Source organism: Triplophysa rosa, linkage group LG4 (assembly GCF_024868665.1).
Source record: "Triplophysa rosa linkage group LG4, Trosa_1v2, whole genome shotgun sequence".
NCBI classification, from domain to species: Eukaryota; Metazoa; Chordata; class Actinopteri; order Cypriniformes; family Nemacheilidae; genus Triplophysa; species Triplophysa rosa.
In genome coordinates this window covers 6,183,776-6,203,408 of record NC_079893.1, presented here as the reverse complement: position 1 = coordinate 6,203,408, position 19,633 = coordinate 6,183,776, and the positions used below count along the sequence as shown (strand labels likewise).

At 37.1% G+C, this 19,633-nt stretch overlaps 2 protein-coding genes across 2 annotated transcripts; one reads left to right on the top strand and one right to left on the bottom strand.

Moving 5' to 3' along the window:
- Positions 1-1,006: 1,006 nt before the first annotated feature.
- Positions 1,007-9,059, bottom strand: LOC130553701 (cyclic nucleotide-gated channel cone photoreceptor subunit alpha). The gene is made up of 10 exons (XM_057332829.1): positions 8,881-9,059; positions 7,509-7,566; positions 7,003-7,142; positions 6,872-6,901; positions 6,627-6,785; positions 4,365-4,433; positions 4,137-4,283; positions 3,663-3,764; positions 3,308-3,414; positions 1,007-2,867 (listed from the first exon to the last, which is right to left on the bottom strand). Exons 3-10 carry the CDS (start codon positions 7,092-7,094, stop codon positions 1,477-1,479), a joined length of 2,097 nt encoding a protein of 698 aa, XP_057188812.1. The 5' UTR covers positions 7,095-7,142; positions 7,509-7,566; positions 8,881-9,059; the 3' UTR covers positions 1,007-1,476.
- A 1,897-nt stretch (positions 9,060-10,956) lies between these two features.
- On the top strand, positions 10,957-18,939 carry LOC130552537 (uncharacterized). The gene is made up of 5 exons (XM_057330879.1): positions 10,957-11,940; positions 12,140-12,295; positions 14,760-14,852; positions 15,816-16,040; positions 18,895-18,939. Exons 1-5 carry the CDS (start codon positions 10,957-10,959, stop codon positions 18,937-18,939), a joined length of 1,503 nt encoding a protein of 500 aa, XP_057186862.1.
- The last annotated feature ends 694 nt before the right edge of the window (positions 18,940-19,633 follow it).

Genomic DNA, 19,633 nt, shown 5'->3' with positions numbered 1-19,633 from the left:
TAGTCAATGATGTCCCGGAACTGAGCATTTCGAACATTCTTCCAAATATCTTTCTCTGTGTTCATCAGAACAAAGTCATTTATACAGGTATGAAATTACATGAGGGTGAGTAAATGATGACATCATTTTCATTTTTGGATGAACAATCACTTTAAAGCTATAAAACATAATAGCAAAAATCTCAGATTTAAAGCATGAAAACGTATTTTGAAATATGCAGTCATAAAAAGTAGAGCCATTCTTCAGTGACTTTGTGCGATTCTCTTTGGGTTTGAAACTGCAACGTTTGCATTGCTGGTCCCTGTCCTTAACTATCCTGTTAAATAATTGCTGGACCACCTTTCCCCATAGACAACCAACAGATGTTTTGGCACATTAAGGGCAAGTCTGAACAGGATCAGGCACAGTATGATAAATCTCTATGTGTGTGTGTGTTACGCTCTAGAGATTACGCTTTTATCTCCAAATGTCAAATACATTAAAAACGGTATTTGCAAAACGCAATCTAAATTATTGATGTGGGTCTTCTTCATCCATTTATAGTTATCTTCTGTTTTATATTGTTAGCAAGGTTACAGCAAATATATTCTTTTCTTGTTCAGGAACAAACTTGAGCTATAACTTTTATCATGGCTAGTTTTACATATTTATACAGATTTTTGTCATCAATTATATGATGGGACTATCGTTTTCTAAATTGTAATTTCTAATTGTAGCATAGTACTAAAATGTTTTTGGGCGTTTACCATAATAAGAACTGATTTGGAGAATTTTCTCATAGAGAAAAGTATTAAGATACAAAATATAATTATTTCTAAAGAAATGTATTTGATAAAATGCACACAATAACCATATTTAGGAATTCTTTGAATGTGCTTGTATGTTTATTTTTGCTTCATAAAAGCTAAATGTTCGTATTTAACACCAAAAGGCTCAGAGGAAGTTTGAAAACAATTAAACTTAAACAATATGAAAGAGAAAAATACTATACATCCTTTATATTTTAATACAAGTAAGCTTCTTTCAAGTCAATTATCTAAAAATGCAAAAACCGAGGGACATTTTAACCAGTTATGCTTAAAAACCTGCAGCAGGACATCTCACAGAGACTATAACTGCACAATTGTCCCCTAAAAATTCAGTTTCCACTATTTTATTGGTTATTCTACCTGACAGACACTGCCATACTTCATTCTGCAGCATCAAGAACAGAAGACGGCTTTCTTGTGCATTTTTGTTCCAGATCACTTCTAAAGGCCATGCATTAGCGAGACTGAAACGTGTTTACCTGCCATCACAAATTAGCTTTAGTCTGGTGAACCGCCAAATCTCTGATCTATAAATAGTCCGTGTTGCTGGACGTGCACTTCTCGGACAGGCAGTTTCTCAAAAATAACAATGGATTCCAAAATATGGGTAAAGGTATGCTGGCGTCATCGTGAGAAGTCCTGTGAATAAATCAATATCTGCACCGAACTATTTGTCCTTCTTATCCTCCATGACCTCTGACAAATCCTCTTCTCTAAGAGTCTTCACTCTGGCCTCCATGTTGGCGATCAGCTGTTTGATCTTGTTTTGGTTGGATGTCCAATCTACCATAAGACGAGAAAATTTGGTCTGCATCACCTCTAGATTTGTCTCCAGCGTGCTCACTTTTTCCTCCAGGTCTTTGGGGTCGGCACCAGCGTTGGCCGCGGCCTCGTCGATGAGATTATCTTTCATCAGAATAGCCCTGCCTTTCTCTTCCAAAGCCTTTTTGGCCTCCGGGTACTCGGTCAGCGCCTCCATCAGGTCGTCTTTTGAGAGCGCGAACAGGTCAGAATATCCCACGCTTCGTATGTTAGCAGTTCTGCGGTTTCCCGCTTTGCTGCCTTTGATGCCCAGGATGCTGATCTCGCCAAAGTAAGCGCCGTCGCTGAGGACCACGAATTGCGTGACGCCATCGTCGGCCACCACGGCTAGCTTGCCTTCTTTGATAATGTACATCTCCCGTCCAATGTCGCCCTTTTTGCAGATGTAGTCTCCGGGACTGAATACCTGAGGCTGGAGCTTAAGGACAAGCTCAACGAGAAGACCCGCCTCACAATCCTGAAAGATACGCACCTTCCTGAGAGTTTCAAGATGGACGTTGATGGCAATCTCTGCTTTCAGCTTGTCTGGGAGGTTCTTAAGTACTTCCTTTTCATCGCAAGTCTTTTGCTCCGTCCAAAGGTAGTCGAACCACTTCACAACACGGGCCTCCAGATCTTTGGTGACCTTACGGAACTGCATGTACTGCTTGATGGAGTCGATCTTCGCCTGGAATTCAGCACGGGAGGCGTTCATGTTAGAAATCATGGCGCCGACGTTACCGACGATGGTGGCGAAAATAAGCACGCCGATGAGAAAATCAGCAACGACAAATAAGTACTCAACATCTCGGACCGGAGGCGGAGTCTCTCCGATGGTCGTGAGGGTGAGGGTGGACCAATACAGACAGTAGATGTACTTTCTGGAAAGACGGCCGAAGTCCGGGTCACTGATGTTGGGGTACACCCAAGTGTCTGATCCGAAGCCGATGGTTTTTGAGATGGCGAAGAAGATGCAGCCGTTCCAGTGGATGATGATGAGGATGTAGAGAACGAGGTTGCTGATCCGGAAGATGTTCGGAAAGTTGGTTCTGGTTTCGGTGCGGTCGAAGTACTCAAAGAGACGAGCCATCTTGAAAAGTCGATTGAATCTCAGTTCGGGATTGTTGTAGCCCACTTTGAGCATTAATAAGTCTGTCGGTATCATGGATATCATATCGAACCTGAATTGTGGTGACTTTTTGTAATGTTCCCTCAGCTTCTTAGAATCTTTTACAAGTAAACCTTGTTCCAGGAAACCTGGGAAGACGATTTATATTCAATTTATGTCCTATTTAGCAAATATGTACGTTATAAATTATATTACATTTTTGTAACTGATAACAAAAAGGGATAGTTCATCCAAAAATGAAAATTCTGTCATCATTTACTCGCCCTCTTGTCATTTCAAACCTGTATGACTCTGCAAAACACCAAAGAAGATTTTGTGAAAATTCTTGGTGACCGATCAACGGCGCTACCCATTGACTGTCCATACAATAGAAGTAAACGGGTCCCGCCGTTGTTCGGTTACCAACATTCTGCAAAATATCTTCTTTTGTGTTCGCGGAAGAAAGAAAGTCATATAGGTTGAGAAGAGGGTGAGTAAATAATGACAGAATTTTCATTTTTGGGTGAACTGTCCCTTTAAGTTCATGTTATAGATAAACGCCAGTTACTAATCATAAAAAGATTTTTACCTGTCCTTGATCTGACAAATGTATCAAGGTAGTAGATGACATCTGAGCTATAATCCAGCACAATCCATAAAATGGTGAAGTCATCCTGCAGCTCATTAAAACAGGATCTATTTTGCAAAAACATTGTGTAAATATTTAGCTAATATCCACATGAATATACATGAATTCATAAATACAAGATACAAAGAGATGGGTCCCATGTAGCACTGAATTAACATTTAATATGAGTGAAACATTTGCATATAAAAATACATGCGTATATGTAGCATATTGTTACATTGTATTATTATGTATGAAGTAATTATATTTTGTTAGACTATTTCTTGAAACCATTACAATTAATATACATAATTACCTGGTAACAAGCATCATTAGGTTGTAAAATGCAGGTACTGCTACAATGGTCAACCAGTGATAGTACAGATCTGTGGCAGGATCCATTATCCACACTTCTTTTCTAAAAGAAAATGCACATACATTACAAAAATATGTTTATTTTAGGGCTGTCAAATGATTAATCGCGATGAATCGCATCCAGAATAAAAGTTTGTGTTTACATTATACTGTGCATTTTAATTTGGTATTTATAAACACATGTATATACTGTATTTAAGAAAAATATAAAAAATAATAAATGTTGATATATAATTTAAAATACTGGTAAATGTTAATAATAGGCTACATCTAAATATACATATACATGTATGTGTATGTTTTTGTGTTTACGCAATTTTTTATTCTGGATGCGACTCATCGCGATTAAGTTTATTTATAAACAGGTGTATCTTTTAAAAGAAATACTTGAATTTATCTGTGCAGAATTACTCACGGTTTCTCCTCTTCCTTCTTTTTATCATCCTTTTTATCATCTTTCTTGTCATCTTTCTTCTCGTCTTTCTTTGGTTCATCTTTCTTCTCGTCCTTTTTCGGCTCTTCTTTCTTATCGTCTTTCTTTATCTCCCTGTCATCCTTTTTGCTGTGTTACAATAGATATTAGATCAGTATACACGTTTTATAATAACTCTAGATATTCTTTAAAGAGCTTGCTCAAACATACTCGTCTGTATTGTTGCAGTTGTTCATATTGAGTGTTGCAAGTGGCCAATGACCAGCATTGTTGTTGAAGCTGTGAATAGAAAAGTATCATTAATAGTTTTATCCTTGTAATGTGATTTGAATTAAAATACTAAGCTGTAAAATACTAAACTGTTTTAAAAATGTATAAAATGCTGATAAACTTATATTAATTAAATTCTACAGTATATTAATGTGACAAAAACATATTTACAATAGCACCTACAGTTATACAGATATACTATATTACTTTGTGGATAATTTGTGTTTTTTTGTGATGAATATTTGAGGACATTCATTATCTTATAGATTATTGCTCGATTTCATGGTTTTACTACAGTATATCACCAGTGAGGGTTGTGGTTCAAAGGGGTCATATGGCGCGAATACGTGTTTTTCTGTGTCTTTGTTGTGTTATAAGTTGCCAATGCATGTGTTAGACATGTAAAATTGCAAAAATGAAAGTGTGGGAACAAAAGATGCATTCTATCTAAAAGCGAATGCTCACCCAGACCTGCCTGAAATGCCTCGTGTAACCACACCCCCACAAATCTACGTCAGTTCGTGGTATGAGTTGACTAAGACCACCCAAATGTATACGCAAGTAAGGTGGGCGTACCTGTCAGTACAATTGCTCTGGAACCTGATGTTCCAAATATGGTAAGAGGCGTTACATTTCCGTCACATGCTTGCAGTATTCGACCAATCACTACGCACTGGTTAACTGGCCAATCATAGCACACCTCGCTTTTCAGAGCGATGAGGTTTGTAAAAAATCTGTGCGTTTCAGAGAGGCGGAGCAAAGAGGAGATACAAACATGCACGGTATGTGGAAAATACAGCGTTTTTGAACCTTAAATCGTGTATACACATTGCATTACATCTAAAACAAATGATAATATTCGTTTTAGCCCTGTCATATGACCCCTTTAAATCTCATGACTGTGAGACCGTGAGAAGACAGACAACAGATGATTATTTTAGATTTAGATTTGGATTCAATTTATTGCAAATGTCATTGCACATGTACAAGGCAACGAAATGTGACCTCTGCATTTAACCCATCCAGAGAGTAGTGAACACACACGTACCCCCGGAGCAGTGGGCAGCTATCACTGCAGCGCCCGGGGAGCAAGTAGGGGTAAGGTGCCTTGAGGTGCCAAGGGCACCTCAGTTGTTACCCGCCGGCCCTGGGAATCGAACCGGCAACCTTCTGGTCATGAGTCCGACTCTCTAACCATTAGGCCACAACTGCCTAATGTAATATTATAATGTTACAGCCGCTACAGTCCTGTCTTCTGTTGATGGCTTAAAAAGACACTTAATCTCACCGCATCAGACTGGAGCTTCGCTCTCCATCTATTATTAGTAGGCCTATGTGTAGCAGGAGAGTATATTTGGAGTCGATTCTGTCTGTACTGACTCTTATGTGTTTACTGGAGTCTTTTTCCAGGAAACTGAAAAGCAAGAGACCTGTTTGCTCTCCACATCTCATGACTCTCTTAACAATTGTGGGGATAGTTCCCCCAAATATAAAAATGCTGCCATCATTATTTCACCCGCATATTGTTCAAAACCTGCACATGACTCTTTTTTTTTATGTGGAACACAAAAGAAGATATTTTGAGAAATACAATGGAATTTAACGTCTATACAATGGAAGTCAATGGGGACTGCTGTTGTTTGGTTATTAACATTCTTCAAAATATTTTCTTTTGTGTTTTGCAAATAAAAAGAAAGTCATGAGTTCTGAATGAGATAAAGGTGAATAAATATTGAAAGATGATGAATTTTCATGCATTTTTGGGTGAAAAATGCATGAAACAAGATCTTTTAACAAGATCTTTTAAAGAGATCTACACTTATGCATTTTGGGAGATGCTTTTCACCAAAACTTACAATAGATTTATTTTACAATGGATATTCATTTTTTAAATCATAATTTTTTTCCTTGGGATTTAACCCATGAGTTGCTAGCAGGAATTTATTATTTTTGCCCCTATTGGTTTGCATTTTCAACTATTTTCTTCAAGATTCCTTTAATGTTGTGCCTTGAATTGTGCTGTCAAACACTTTGAACTGTGAAAATCATACAGACATTCATATGAAAACAAGTGGCTTGATCAAGGACCGCAAGGCAAAAAGACTCACATAAAATATATAGACGCATCTTAGGTGATCAACAAAAAAAAAGTTTGATCAACATTCGAAGATTTGCAGATTCTGGTTGCATTTTTTTCCTTACTTCCTGTAACGAAGTTGGTCCAGTCCTATGTCGCTCCACCATGCTTCCTCCTGTTCTCTGATGTCTTCAGGCCTCGCCGTTATCCTAACCGCAGCACTGCGTTCAGACACTTGACATTCTGTGGACGTCCTGCCAAACTTCAGAATGAACTGCGATATCCTGAAAAGGTAGAATGGCCTTTTAAAATCCTTTACAGAACCAATCTCTAACAGAATAAATAAAAATAGATCTAAAAATATTATCACCTGCCCATTAGTCCATAGCCTTGCTGATCACTTTAATGGAAAAAAGATGAATAAATGTGAGTAAACATAACAGTTTACAATAACTGCCTAAAAGATTATAGAGGGCATTTTCTGTGATGATCTCTGCTGACCTATCTCCTCTCTGGATCCATTCAACATCTGGCTCAGGAGTAAAGGCAGATCTTTGTGACGGGTATGACTGTTCTGTGCAGATTTGAGGCATTTTCCGTTCTGCAGTGTGCCGTTCACCACATTAAATCACATCTGGAGACTTTGGGCAAGACAAACACAATGCACATTTATGCACGATTAAACAACAAATACTTTACATCCAAAGCTGGTTTTATGCACATTAATTATGTTATACAGTATATTTCTTTACTATTTAATTACTTTATATCATTTACAAACTGTACCCCAAGTCGGAAATATTGTCATTTACAGATGTATTTTGTGAGACCTATTGAATCCAGAGAGACTGTTGATAGCAAACAAAAACACTAAGACTTATTTAACCTATACAGTATAAGGCAAAGGGATGTGTTTCTAGAGAAAGGTTGCAATTTTTGTTTCCGAAAGAATACAAATAAATTGTTCTGTTTTAGGAATGGATATAAAAGACAAGTCAGATCCTTACCAGACAGATCCTCTATAAATACATATGTGAGACCAGAAGTGTCCTCCAGCAGGATAAGCTGTTTTAAGACAAAAGCAGTTGCATACTTATTCGTACTGTCTGTTCCTATTCTTATATTACACCTATTCTGGGGAATTAGTCTTTGTTACAAGTATACACCCCTACACAAATAATGAGACAGGTTATCATGTAAATGTTACCCAAAAATATGATGTACCTTTGTGAACTGAGTACATTCGGACAGTAAACAAGCAGAACGTTACTTTTTGAGTGCACACATTAATATTTAGTTTGCTTTCTAAAAATATAAGTCATGTTTCTTTTCAGTTTTAATAATGTTTTGTTTGTACATTACTGACTCAAATGACTCAATTAAAATTCTGAAATAAAATCAACGTTACTTAGACATGCGCACTCGTGTGTGCGGGAACAAATGCTAGTCAGCTGATGAAATTTCCATTTTTCCCTATTTTGTCAACCATTACCTTGTTAGAAATGTAGATATTAAACATGGAGAAACCGATTCATTTCTTTACAATGATATATTTCCGAATAACTTTAGGAAGCCTATTGCATATTATCATAATGGACAGTGAATTTACTTTGTAATTTTATTTTAAAATAAATGTATAAATTGTAATATCTAGGGCTAGGCCATAGCCTACCCACAAAAGTAACTAAACACATTATTTTAAACTTTCAATAAAGAATTGCATTAGGCGAGTGATTTAATCTAGTGCAATAGAACCTCTCAGTGCATCTCAGATAAACAAAACACCTGCAAGGCCTGGAGGAGATTGCGCATTAGTCAGGTGAGGACAACAGTAAATCTTGCAGTGTTTGCTTATTGTAACTAGACGTTCTATTTAAACTTTAAATTTACGATTTAAAGACTTTGCATTGTTTTGCATGGATGTATCATGAAGATGCCAACAGAGGTGCCTCTCCTCCAAGTCGTTTACTTTCAGATGCGGAGACGCGCGCAAACGTTTCAAAACAGCAGTTGTGACTATTTATTTCAATAACCATTTTATTAACTGTGAATTTTGTATTTATTTGTTTATTTATTCATAGGCTTATTTTAAATTCGTCTTTTGACATTCAAGGCTGACTAATGCAGTGCTTTGAAGTCTTAACCTCGCATCGGATTCACACATCAAAGCTTTTGACGGATTATTTAATACATTTGCCAAATGCGTAAATGTAAAATGAAACATTAATAAACATGCTGGCCGGAAAGGAAAGAAGTAAATAAAATATATTTAAACACACAAATAAAAGAAAAATATTGGTGCTGAACATGTATGGCTAAGAACATTTATTTATAAGTTTGTGCTACTTTACCTAGAGTCAAGCATCTCGCGAAACTTACCGGTGCAGGTAAATCTCCAAATCTGTCCTCTTTACATCAGCGCAGAGCAGATGCGAAATCCTTCAGCGTCAGAGCTGTTCACATTATTTTAGTTCTTAAATGCAAGAAACTCGGAAGCTGTTTCCTGTCAAACCAAAACCATAAAGTATTTGAATGTGTTATGATAGAGCGCATCTTTCCCTGCCTGCTCGAGATAAACTTCAGTGTTTGACTGCGAGCGCCAGACACATCAAACTACTATCCCTCCCCTCCCCACTCCACCTGACTGTCCTAGTAACAGACTGTCACTGAGAGCATGCTAAAATTAGGAGAAAGGATGCTTTGGAGTCTTGCCAGTCAAAAACAAACACCGTGTATACACCGGACGAGGCGAAACCGCGCCGCGCCGCATCCAGTGTACACAAATAAAGTTAAAATGGGTTCTAAAGCGTTCTATTGTCTTTTGTCGTGTGGCATAGCGAGCTAGCTCTTTGCCTAAAAGTGCTTATATCTCAAAAGATTTTCACATTAGCTGACCTAAACGATGCCATTGTGAATTTTCCCTACAAATGGGCTGATCGGACAAACAAACCTCATGTAGTGTCACACAGTTTCTCCAGTACAAAAACTGTGGGGGGGAATGCTCATGAGAATTGGAGCTTGCTCCGGTTCTTGCCTTTTTTGGTCGGATCATATGTACCTGAAGATGAGCCTGCATGGCTCATACTCATGGATCTGAAGGACATTACAGAGCTTGTTGTTGCTCCAATGCATACTGATGACTCATTGGCTTTCTTAGAAAGTAAAATCATAGAGCACAGGCAGAGGTACCAAGAGTTGTTCCCCGACACCAGACTGCTACCAAAACATCATTTTTTGGAGCACTACCCCCAGATGATAAGGCAGTTTGATCCAGTTGTTGGGCAGTGGACATTGAGCTTTGAAGCTAAGCATAGCTTTTTTAAGCAGGTTATGAGACACACAAGCTGCTTTAAGAATGTACCTCTATCACTAGCTTCGAAGCATCAGATGATGATTGCTTACCATTTGAGTTCTCCATGTCTAAGCAAATCTGACCTAGAGGTCTCAACTGTTTCCAGTCTACCAGTAGACTTATTGAAAGAGGAGATAGCACATGTCATCAGGCAAAAATTCCCTGACACACCTGAAGTTCACCTTGCACAGTGTGTGACAACCAAGGGCATAACCTATAGAAAGGGAATGATACTGGCACATAGAGTAGCATGTGGTCTGCCTGAATTTAGTGAAATTGACCAAATTTGCATTGTACACGAGAGTGTTTTCTACATTGTCAAAGAGCTCTGTGGTTGGTACAGAGAGCATTACAGAGCATTTGAACTCACCCCAGCACCCACAAAAACATTCACTCTTGTGGCACCTGATCAGCTGCTTGATACTTATCCACTAGTTGCCTACAAAATTGGATCAGCTCACATGGTGACTTTGAAAAGGCATATTGATATAAAAGGTGCAGTAGAAAAGTAAAGGTCTTTGCACATACAGTTCGAAATTATCGTATGCGTTTTTAGTATTTTGCGCTCGTTTGTATGGTGTCTCTGAACTGTTAAAAAAGGCCTCTCAAAATGCTTGCTACGGATGCGAAAAATGCAGAAAATGTAACACAGTCCAAATTTATTTATGATGGACGAAAATATCTGAGTCAGTGTGTAAATGGGATTGACACAACGTGAGGTCGTATTTATTTTTTAACGTGTGGAAATATCGGACGCAACTTTCGTACTCCATGTGCAATGGGTTTAAATGTGCAGTTTGCTTTGTATATTTTCATTGTATTTGTAATTTACTCTGCAGAAACTCTGGAATAGTCATTAAAACTTACTTGGTCGATGATTTCTTCACATCTTTGATGCATCTATGTGGTAGTTTAGCCAAATAACCTCTAATTCAAAGACCAGCCTGAAATGTAGATACGTTTTGTATTGTTTCTGTAAATGTTTTTAATTTGCACTAAAAAAAGTAATTTGCAAAATATGCTTCTACCTCTGAATTTGTAAATGTGTGATGTCTGACATCTAATCACTGTTGTTTGTTTTTACAGATTAAACGGCTTTGAAGATGGCAACTCCTGTAATCCTTAAAATCATTTTGACTGATGGCAGCTCTCAGAGGTTGACTCTAAGAAGTGGACTGCCTGCATCCATTGATGACCTAATGGTTGAAGTAAAGAAACAGTGTGGACTTGAGGGCAATTTCAGGCTTCAATTTATGGATCTCATGTTTGGAAATGAGTACCTTAACCTTACCTCAGTTTCAGAAATAGTAGACAAAGGTACTCTTAAAATCATTACTGTTGTCAGTCCAGTCACAGAACCCCAGATATTCAGTCCTTCATCTGTATGTGACTACTTGAGTCAGTCAAGTGGAACAGATACATTGTCATCAAGTGAGTCTACAAGCTCACGGTCAGCTTGGCCTGCTGTTTTTCATGCGCCTAAATTCTCTTACGATGCCGAAATCAAACTTCAGCAGGCACACTTAGCTTACCTTCAGAATGGCACTGTGCTTTCTCCAGATCCCAAGTTGAAGTCGGCCATCCTTGATGGTTTAGTACAGGAAATTGTGCGGTATAAAGTCTATGTTTGTGATAAGGAGATGGAACAGGTTGCCCAGAGTCTTATCAAGAAACATCCGTGTTTAACCGAGAAGGGATCAAGCACTGGTTGTGGTGGATGGAAAGTAAGTTTAAAATTTAAACTGTCTAACTACCGCACACAGCTGAGAAAACTGGGATGCCCAGAGGTTGTGGTGAACTCTTTAAAACATAAACCTCCTGGAAAGGGCAGCTCAGCCTTTGGAGTCAAAAAGGCAAAAAGAGCGGAGGTGAATTTTTGCCCAGCATACTCGTCATCAGAAACGCAGGAGAGTCTCGAGGCCATACAGAAAGACCTGCTTTTAGATGTAAAGAAGAAGGACAACAGACAGGTTGTGAAACTCAAGATGGAAAAGACTTTTGCCCATCGAAGGCAGGAAGTTGTTCGTGATGCACCAATGGTGGCGAATTTCATGGCAAGGTGGCCTGCACTGTTTGAAGTCCGTGAGGTAAGGTTAAAAGGTTTTATATTTGATTTGTTCCTGATCAATGGAATGCCTTTGTTACACTTGCAAACTGCTAATATGACTTATTGTATGTTATTTGTGTGTTTCATCTCCCTCCTACTCTCTCTAGGTCTCATGTGTGATATGATATTTCCTGAAGTTAACCGTTTTGACCTGATTTTGTTTAATAATCTGTTTTCAGATCAATGCTGAATTTAAGAGGATCACCACTGTCCCGCTTCAGTCGAAGTTCCTGTCTCAGCTGGACCTCCACTCCGACAACCTAATGAAGCTCTTCCAGCAGAGAGGAGGGCAGCTAGCAAAAAGACTCCAACCAATTATCGCTGAAATGGCTGAAGTGAGTGATATTGATATGTTTTTAGGAAGTATGAAGGTTTTTTATGGCCATTTTAACCTTTCATATACACTATATGGACAAAAGTATTGGGACGCTTCATTCTAATGAACAGGTTTGACTAAAGTAATTTTCGTGACTACAAATCTCAATGCGACCGCATATAATGATATTGTCAGGAATTGTGTGCTTCTTATTTTATAGCAATACTTTTGGAAGGATAATTTTTTATTACAACATGACAATGCCTTATGTAGCACTGGGCAATAAAATAACAATATGCATCAACTCTACACCTTCATCAATAACGATATAATTTTTTTGATATAACGCTCTAAACTTAACATGTTATAGACATTAAGTTTTCTTGCATAACAACTAGGGGTGCTCCGATCAGGATTTTTGGGGCTGATCCTCGATCACTGAAAGCCGTATCGACCGATACCGATCGCCGATTACAGGAGCTATTTGAAGCTTTCTCAGTAGCATTATTTATAAAACTCAAAATTCAAATTAAGAGAAGAGAAATTTTCATGAATTGACAATTGAACATTTTCACAGAAAATCTTCGTCTTCCACAATATATAGTGGCTGATGATGAAAGAAAATGTATTCCATTATTTTATCTGATATTTCTTTATGCTCCTTACTGTCCTTGCAGTAAGGTTGATGCTTTTGAAATGTCTCTGTTACCGACAGCTCAGCAGAGGTTGCGCTAGACTTTCATTTTAGACTTTTGATTTATATATTTAATGTTTCTGTTGTCATACGCTAATTACAGAAAAATGTTTGTTTAAATGTCCAATTAGTAACAATGACAGGTGCCTGTAAAAGGTGTTTTGTACTCACAAGCAGTGTTGGGTAAGTTACTCTCAAAAAGTAATTCATTACTAGTTACTAATTACATATTCAATAGTGTTATTAGATTACTGTACAAATTACTCTCTCCAAAAAGTATTTAGTTACTTATTACTAATTACTTTCTATATCCTATATCAACCTTGATTAGTTAAGCGATTCAAGGATAGGCATGAAAGGGCTCTTTTAATTCATTCAAATAAATAATATTAAACTACATAAAGTAGTATTATTAACTGACCAAAGTATTACAAATGTGAGAATTATACATTAAAGCACGGATTTTAAAGTTAGACTCTGAATTTTGATGTCAATTCCACTATTACACACACATATATTACACAAAGTATTTAGTTTAATTACATCAAAAGTAACTGTAATTAAATTACAGAAAAAATAAGCGTAATCCCTTACTTTACATTTTCAAGGGAAAAGTAATTAAATTACAGTAACTAATTACTTAGTAACTAGTTACACCCAACACTGCTCACAAGTAAGCTGTGGTTTTGTCATATATATGCTGTTTCTGCCGCTTACTGAACAGAGAAAACGCAGGGAGACATTTTTCCTCTCACTGAAAGCTATTATTTATCAAAAGACGCTATTTTATGAGGTAAAAACTGTAAAGAAGGCACCACTGCGTGCCTGTGTGTATGCGTGCACGGGACGCGGGGAGTAACGGATGCATATGCACCGCGAGGCTCTGCTGACCACATGCGTGTTTAGCAAAACTGACCAAGCAGGCATTAGAGAGTAAGCTAATGAATAGGAAACATACGTCCCTTTGCAATAGCCTACCTCCTGTCGCTCACAATCACGTTCAGTCCATTCACGATCACATTCTGATGACACGTGACACGTAATGATAAAACGGGGAATTACAAATCACCTTTATTGTAATCTGTCAAAATTACGGATTGCCTTCAGATTTTTCCATCACTGATAAAAAAAATCACAGAGAATTTCCGGTTAACGCGATCTCTGCAGCTGAGTGGTGCTTGAGCTGCTGAACTGTCCCACTCTCTCTTAGTGCTATAGCTAACATTGAAAACTACTCGCAGTTGAAAATTTTTTGGGTGCTTCCCGCGTCGTGGAATTTGCTTTGTACACACGTTGCAGATTGCTAATGTATTGTCTTTCACACACCTTGTAGAATTGTCAGACCGGTGAAGCCATTTTTGTAGCGTGTAAAAAAAAGGTCTCGTGCATTTTGCGTCATCTGATCGGCTTTTCTGGATCGGCCTTTATAGAGACTGCCGATCATACTTCCCAAAGTGATTATCGGCCGATTGTAATCGGCAACCGATCAATCGGAGCACCTCTAATAACAACCCATGCGCAGTCACTGTATCATAAACAGCCTTTTTTCTTCTACAGTTTAAGCGTTTCTTAACGTTTCTTCGTGACCTGTCCCTTTAAGATTTGTAGTCACAGAAATGACTAGTCAAACCTTTTCAGAAGCAAGCTTCCCTATAGTGTATTTACTTGTGCCACTATAGGACTGTTATATTTGCTAAAAAATATCAGTGTCACTGTACACTATTATTCAAGTTTAATTTAAAGCACAGTGTCTTAATTTACATTCTAATAAAGCAAAATTTCCTTGCAGTGTGATGATGTTGATGCTGGAAGAGAGTGTGTTGTCAAAGGACTTTGTATCTACATGGGAGAAGAGCCAGAAAGCCTTGTTCAAGAATATTTGGTATGTTCAGTGTTTTGTTTTTTGATATCTTGTTTTAGTTTCGAGATTCTCTTACCTGGTCACTTGAGAAAATGATTCATTGATTAGTAATTATAGGCCCGGTTTCATAAACAAGGCTTAGCCTAAGCCAGGACTATGCCTTAGTTAATTTAGGCTGTTTAAATTGCTTTTATTAAAATGCCATATAAAAAAACATTACTGATGTGCATCTTGAAACAAAACAATGGCACTGACATATTTTAAAGTGGATGTATCTCAGACAGTTTCTGCATATCTCATGTTAATCTTGAGTACTTACAGAATAGTATCGCACCCTTCAAATATTAGTAGAGTCTTTAGTTTGATCACATTTATAAAAGACAGATAAAGCTGTACGATTATTTCCGAAAGCGTACGATGCGTGCGGGGTGGTGGGGGTGCAGAACTTAAGCACGTGCGCACCCATTGCCATGAAAACGCAGACATCAGTTTCACTTACCGTGTGAAGTTCATGTCCAGAATCTTTTAGTGCTGGGAACGCCGCTCCATCTATCAGTTTCAAACGATCTCCAAATCCAGCGTTATATCCACCGTTTATATAACATTCATCACCCAAATGCAGTGAACAGATACACACAGCTGAACTTCGAACATAGTGCTCTCTCTCTCCTGCACACAAGTGAAAGTGACTTGTGCACATGCTCCTTCTCCCGCTCTCCTTGGTTGATGCGTGGGCATGCCGCGTGCTTTTCCAGGAAGACTGTCTAATAAGGGACTAAGAAAAGTTGTTACGAAGTGGATTTTCATGTTCGAAAAAAACTTTCCGAAACCTCTACGAACACTGGGGGGAGTGTATCAAGCACAGAAATACCACGTCATACGCCCAACTCATTTTTTGACTAAACTATCCCTTTAACAGTTTTTTCCTAAAATGTATTTTTTTACTTAACTCAATTTTTACTCACATTTGTCTGTTTTGTACAGGACATGGATGAAGTCAGTGTCTTGAAAGCAATTAAAGACACCACTATTGGAGTTTATGTTCTAAAACATGCTGCTTGCGACGAGCTAGAGGATGTTGGTGTTGTCCTTGAAGGCATCAAGGTGTTGCAATACCTTGACAATGTGTCATTAGCTGTTGGTATGCTGTTTGGGCTGATGTATGCCTTAAACCTCAGCTATCCTGTTGACCTCCGCTATACCTTTGAGGTAATCCAAAAAATTTTCATGGAACTGGATGGAGATAAACTTTCAAATAAAGTACTGACTTTAAAGAACAGGCTCTTTCAGTGAATGGGTCAGAGGCTAAAAAAAACATGAAGATTGTTCTGTTATGTTGAACTGTTTCATCTTTGCCTCTTTTTTTTTGTGTGTGTGCGTGCATGCGTGCGTGTGTTTTAGTGACTTAGTATTTCTCTTGAAGGAATATGCATTGTTTTCATTTTTCCATTTACACTGTGACTATTGTGGTAACACAATTGACTATTTCTGTTGTCCTGTGACAGTTACTATTAGATTTATTAATGCTTGTTCTTAACATTTGAGATGAATTTGACTGTTGTCTGTATTCTACTGGGACGACTGTACTACATTTATTAATGCCTGTTGTTCTTAATCCACATTTTAGATCAATTTGACTCTGTTGTTTATATTCTATTGTGACAGCAGTAATGGTTTTTAGTGCTTTGTATTTGCAGTATGTTTTTTGAGATTCATTCGACTGTTGCGTTTACTATTGTTGAAACTGTACTAGATTTATAAATGCGTGTTGTTGTTGTTGTTCTTCTTCTTCATCCATATTTGACATGCATTCGACTGTTGCATATTGTAATGTGAAAACTGTTTCCACATTTGAGATCAATTTGACTCTGTTGTTTGTATTCTATTGTGACAGCAGTTGTGTTTTTTGTTGATTTGTATATATATATATATATATATATATATATATTTCTTTTACAATGCTGTACTGATAGATACTGTGCTGTATACTGATACTGCCTTTACAGTGTTTGTTAAAAACTGAAGTTTTACAATTCAATACAACCTGACTTCATTACAAAACTATTTGCCTTTTTTGTCAGTCCCTATGTATTTTAATGATTTTTGTATTCACACGTTTACACAGAGTAACAATACATTTGGATAAAGTTTACTTAAAGCAATAAGAAATCGTGTGAGAGTTACTTAATATAATAATATTAGCATTAAGAAATTCAGTTGTAATTACAAATGAAAATCTGGTACCTATGACTTGATGAAGATACTTCAACATTACACAATTAATTTGTTTTACATTAATGAGAAATAACACTTTCAATCAACATGATTGTTTTAACTAGTGTAATATAAATTAAATGTGTTGGTCTGACACACAAAAATTAATTAAGGGAAATTAAGTTGGTTCAACACAATCTGATCATGTGGGACCGATGTACACATTAAAATTAAGTAAATCCAATAGATTTTTTTTTTCAGTGTACGCCGCGTCCAGTGTAGATACGGTGTAAAGATATACAAAGTTATTTTCCTAACATAATTTGAAACTAATTTTATTAAGATCAATAAGAATCAAAATTCAAATTAGATACAGTATTTTCGGATAACCTAAAATATGAGTCGTAAAAGGTTTAGTTTTGTTGTCGAAATTTCCCATAATGATCCTCATTTGATTTAGTTGTAATGAAGGATTATTTTACAGTACGTTCTTGGACCCAAAAGTTAAGTCTAAAGATATTTTAGACTTTGTTTTTATTAAATGATCAACATGGTGTCTTGCCTATTTATTTGATTTCAGTTCAGAGTGGTCGCTGTTCGTTCCCAGACATTCTGCATTGTGTACACACAGCTACTGTAAACCAGTTAGTTGCATGTGTTAAATTTTGAGCCAAGTTTGTGATTATGATATGCTAATTTGCAAATTCCTATAACACAAGCTTTCTACAGTAGCCTACTCCACCCCTAAAGTATACGTCTAAATGGCGTGTGCAGTAAACCATCTAAGCATTTCTCCGTAGAAAACATCACACACTGCTGCCTTGCCACAGAAAGATCAAATCCCAACCAATCCCTTCGATCTTCTTGGTGTAGGCAGGCTGTTAAACAGAAGTCGTAATCTGGGTTTACCCGCTAATGCTCTTTCTTGGTCCCAGTGGTAAAAACGTGCCAGACATCAATAAGATTACGTCTTGTCTTCTGATGTCCAGACTTCAAGCAAGTGCTGCAGAGCTCTGATCTAATCTTTCTGTAATCGTAATTAAGTCATACGAATTTAATACGAGAAGAGAACTAGGGAACATTTGCACAATTAGATTGAATAAAAACATAAGTACATTATGGAAAGACGCTTGATTTGAAATGAATGCCAAAATCGATGCTAATTGCTAAATGAGGCTAATCCAATAATTAGCGCTGCATTACTTTTCACTACGGTCGTCATTGTAATTTCTCATTAAATAACTGCCTGGTGAAATTGAAAATGTTTCAAAGCAGTAACAAAAATATTTGTTTTAGACTTATTACAAGTATATTTAGGCTGCCAGTGTCATCATAAAACAACAATATGACATTTAGCTTTGTGCTGTAGCCTATTATTTTCTGAAAACTGTTTAATAGTACTAAGGTCTCGTAACACAAGGCAGTCAAGCATTCTAACTTCATCTCGGGAGATGGACTGTTGTTTACAGGTGCTGTTGATAGTCTGCCTCTAATTGCTGCACAAGTGTGTGATATAATTGTTTATCTCCCCTGACTCCTTACCTCACTTCACTCCTTTATAATTACTGAATGCCTCCTGATAGGCTCTATCAAGAATGCTTAAATCAGATTTATATGATTCGAAAATCTAAAAATAATTGCAGTTTGCAGAAATGAAGCTGTGTTAAATGGATTAGTTTACATAAAGAGGAAAATTCTTCATTCACTCGCCCTCATTCCAAATCTGTATGATTTTGCACACATTTTAAGAATGTTGGTAACCGAACAACATTCGACGCTCTTGACTTCCATCGTATGGACACAAAACCACTAAGACATTTCTCAAAATATCTCTTACTGTGTTCCACAGAAGAAAGTACTAGAGGTTTTGAAGGACATGAGGAGGGATAAATGATGACTGAACAATAACCGTATCTCTTTAAGCATGCAAAATTGCATTAAGCTAATTTGTAAACACTATTTATGAATTAACTAGTGTACAGAATTATGTACTTTATTCATTATTGTTCACTGAAGTGTCTATTGGAGGCAGTATGCATTTATTCTTTCAATATGAATTTATTATTTTGTTACTTTCTTTATTAATTTAAGCATTTTTAAAGTGATAGTTCACCCAAAAATGAAAATTCTGTTTACTCACTCTTGTCATATCAAGTCGGCATAACTTTCTTCTTGCAGAACACAAAAGAAGATATTTTGAAAAGTGAACAACAGCGGTACCTATTGACTTGAATTGGTTTTGTGTCCACACGACAGAAGTGAATACAGCTGTTGTTTGGCTTAAACTTGACCAAAGCTCACATGGACAAAAGTTGCTTCCCTTTCCTAAATGTTTCTTATAGGGAACCAAAAATGGTATGGCATTGCTGCAAACAACCTTTTGTTGCATCTTTTTTAAGAATACAAAACACCACCAAAAGTAGGATGATCACAACTATAGCATGAATGCCCCCTGCTGGACTATATAATATCCACTTTGACCTGTATGTAAAGGTTGTATTGTTCTTTAGGAGAAGCTTTAGGGCACAAATAATCAGAGAGATTAAATCCACAAAAGACAAACATAATCAATTTCTTTAGGAGAATAA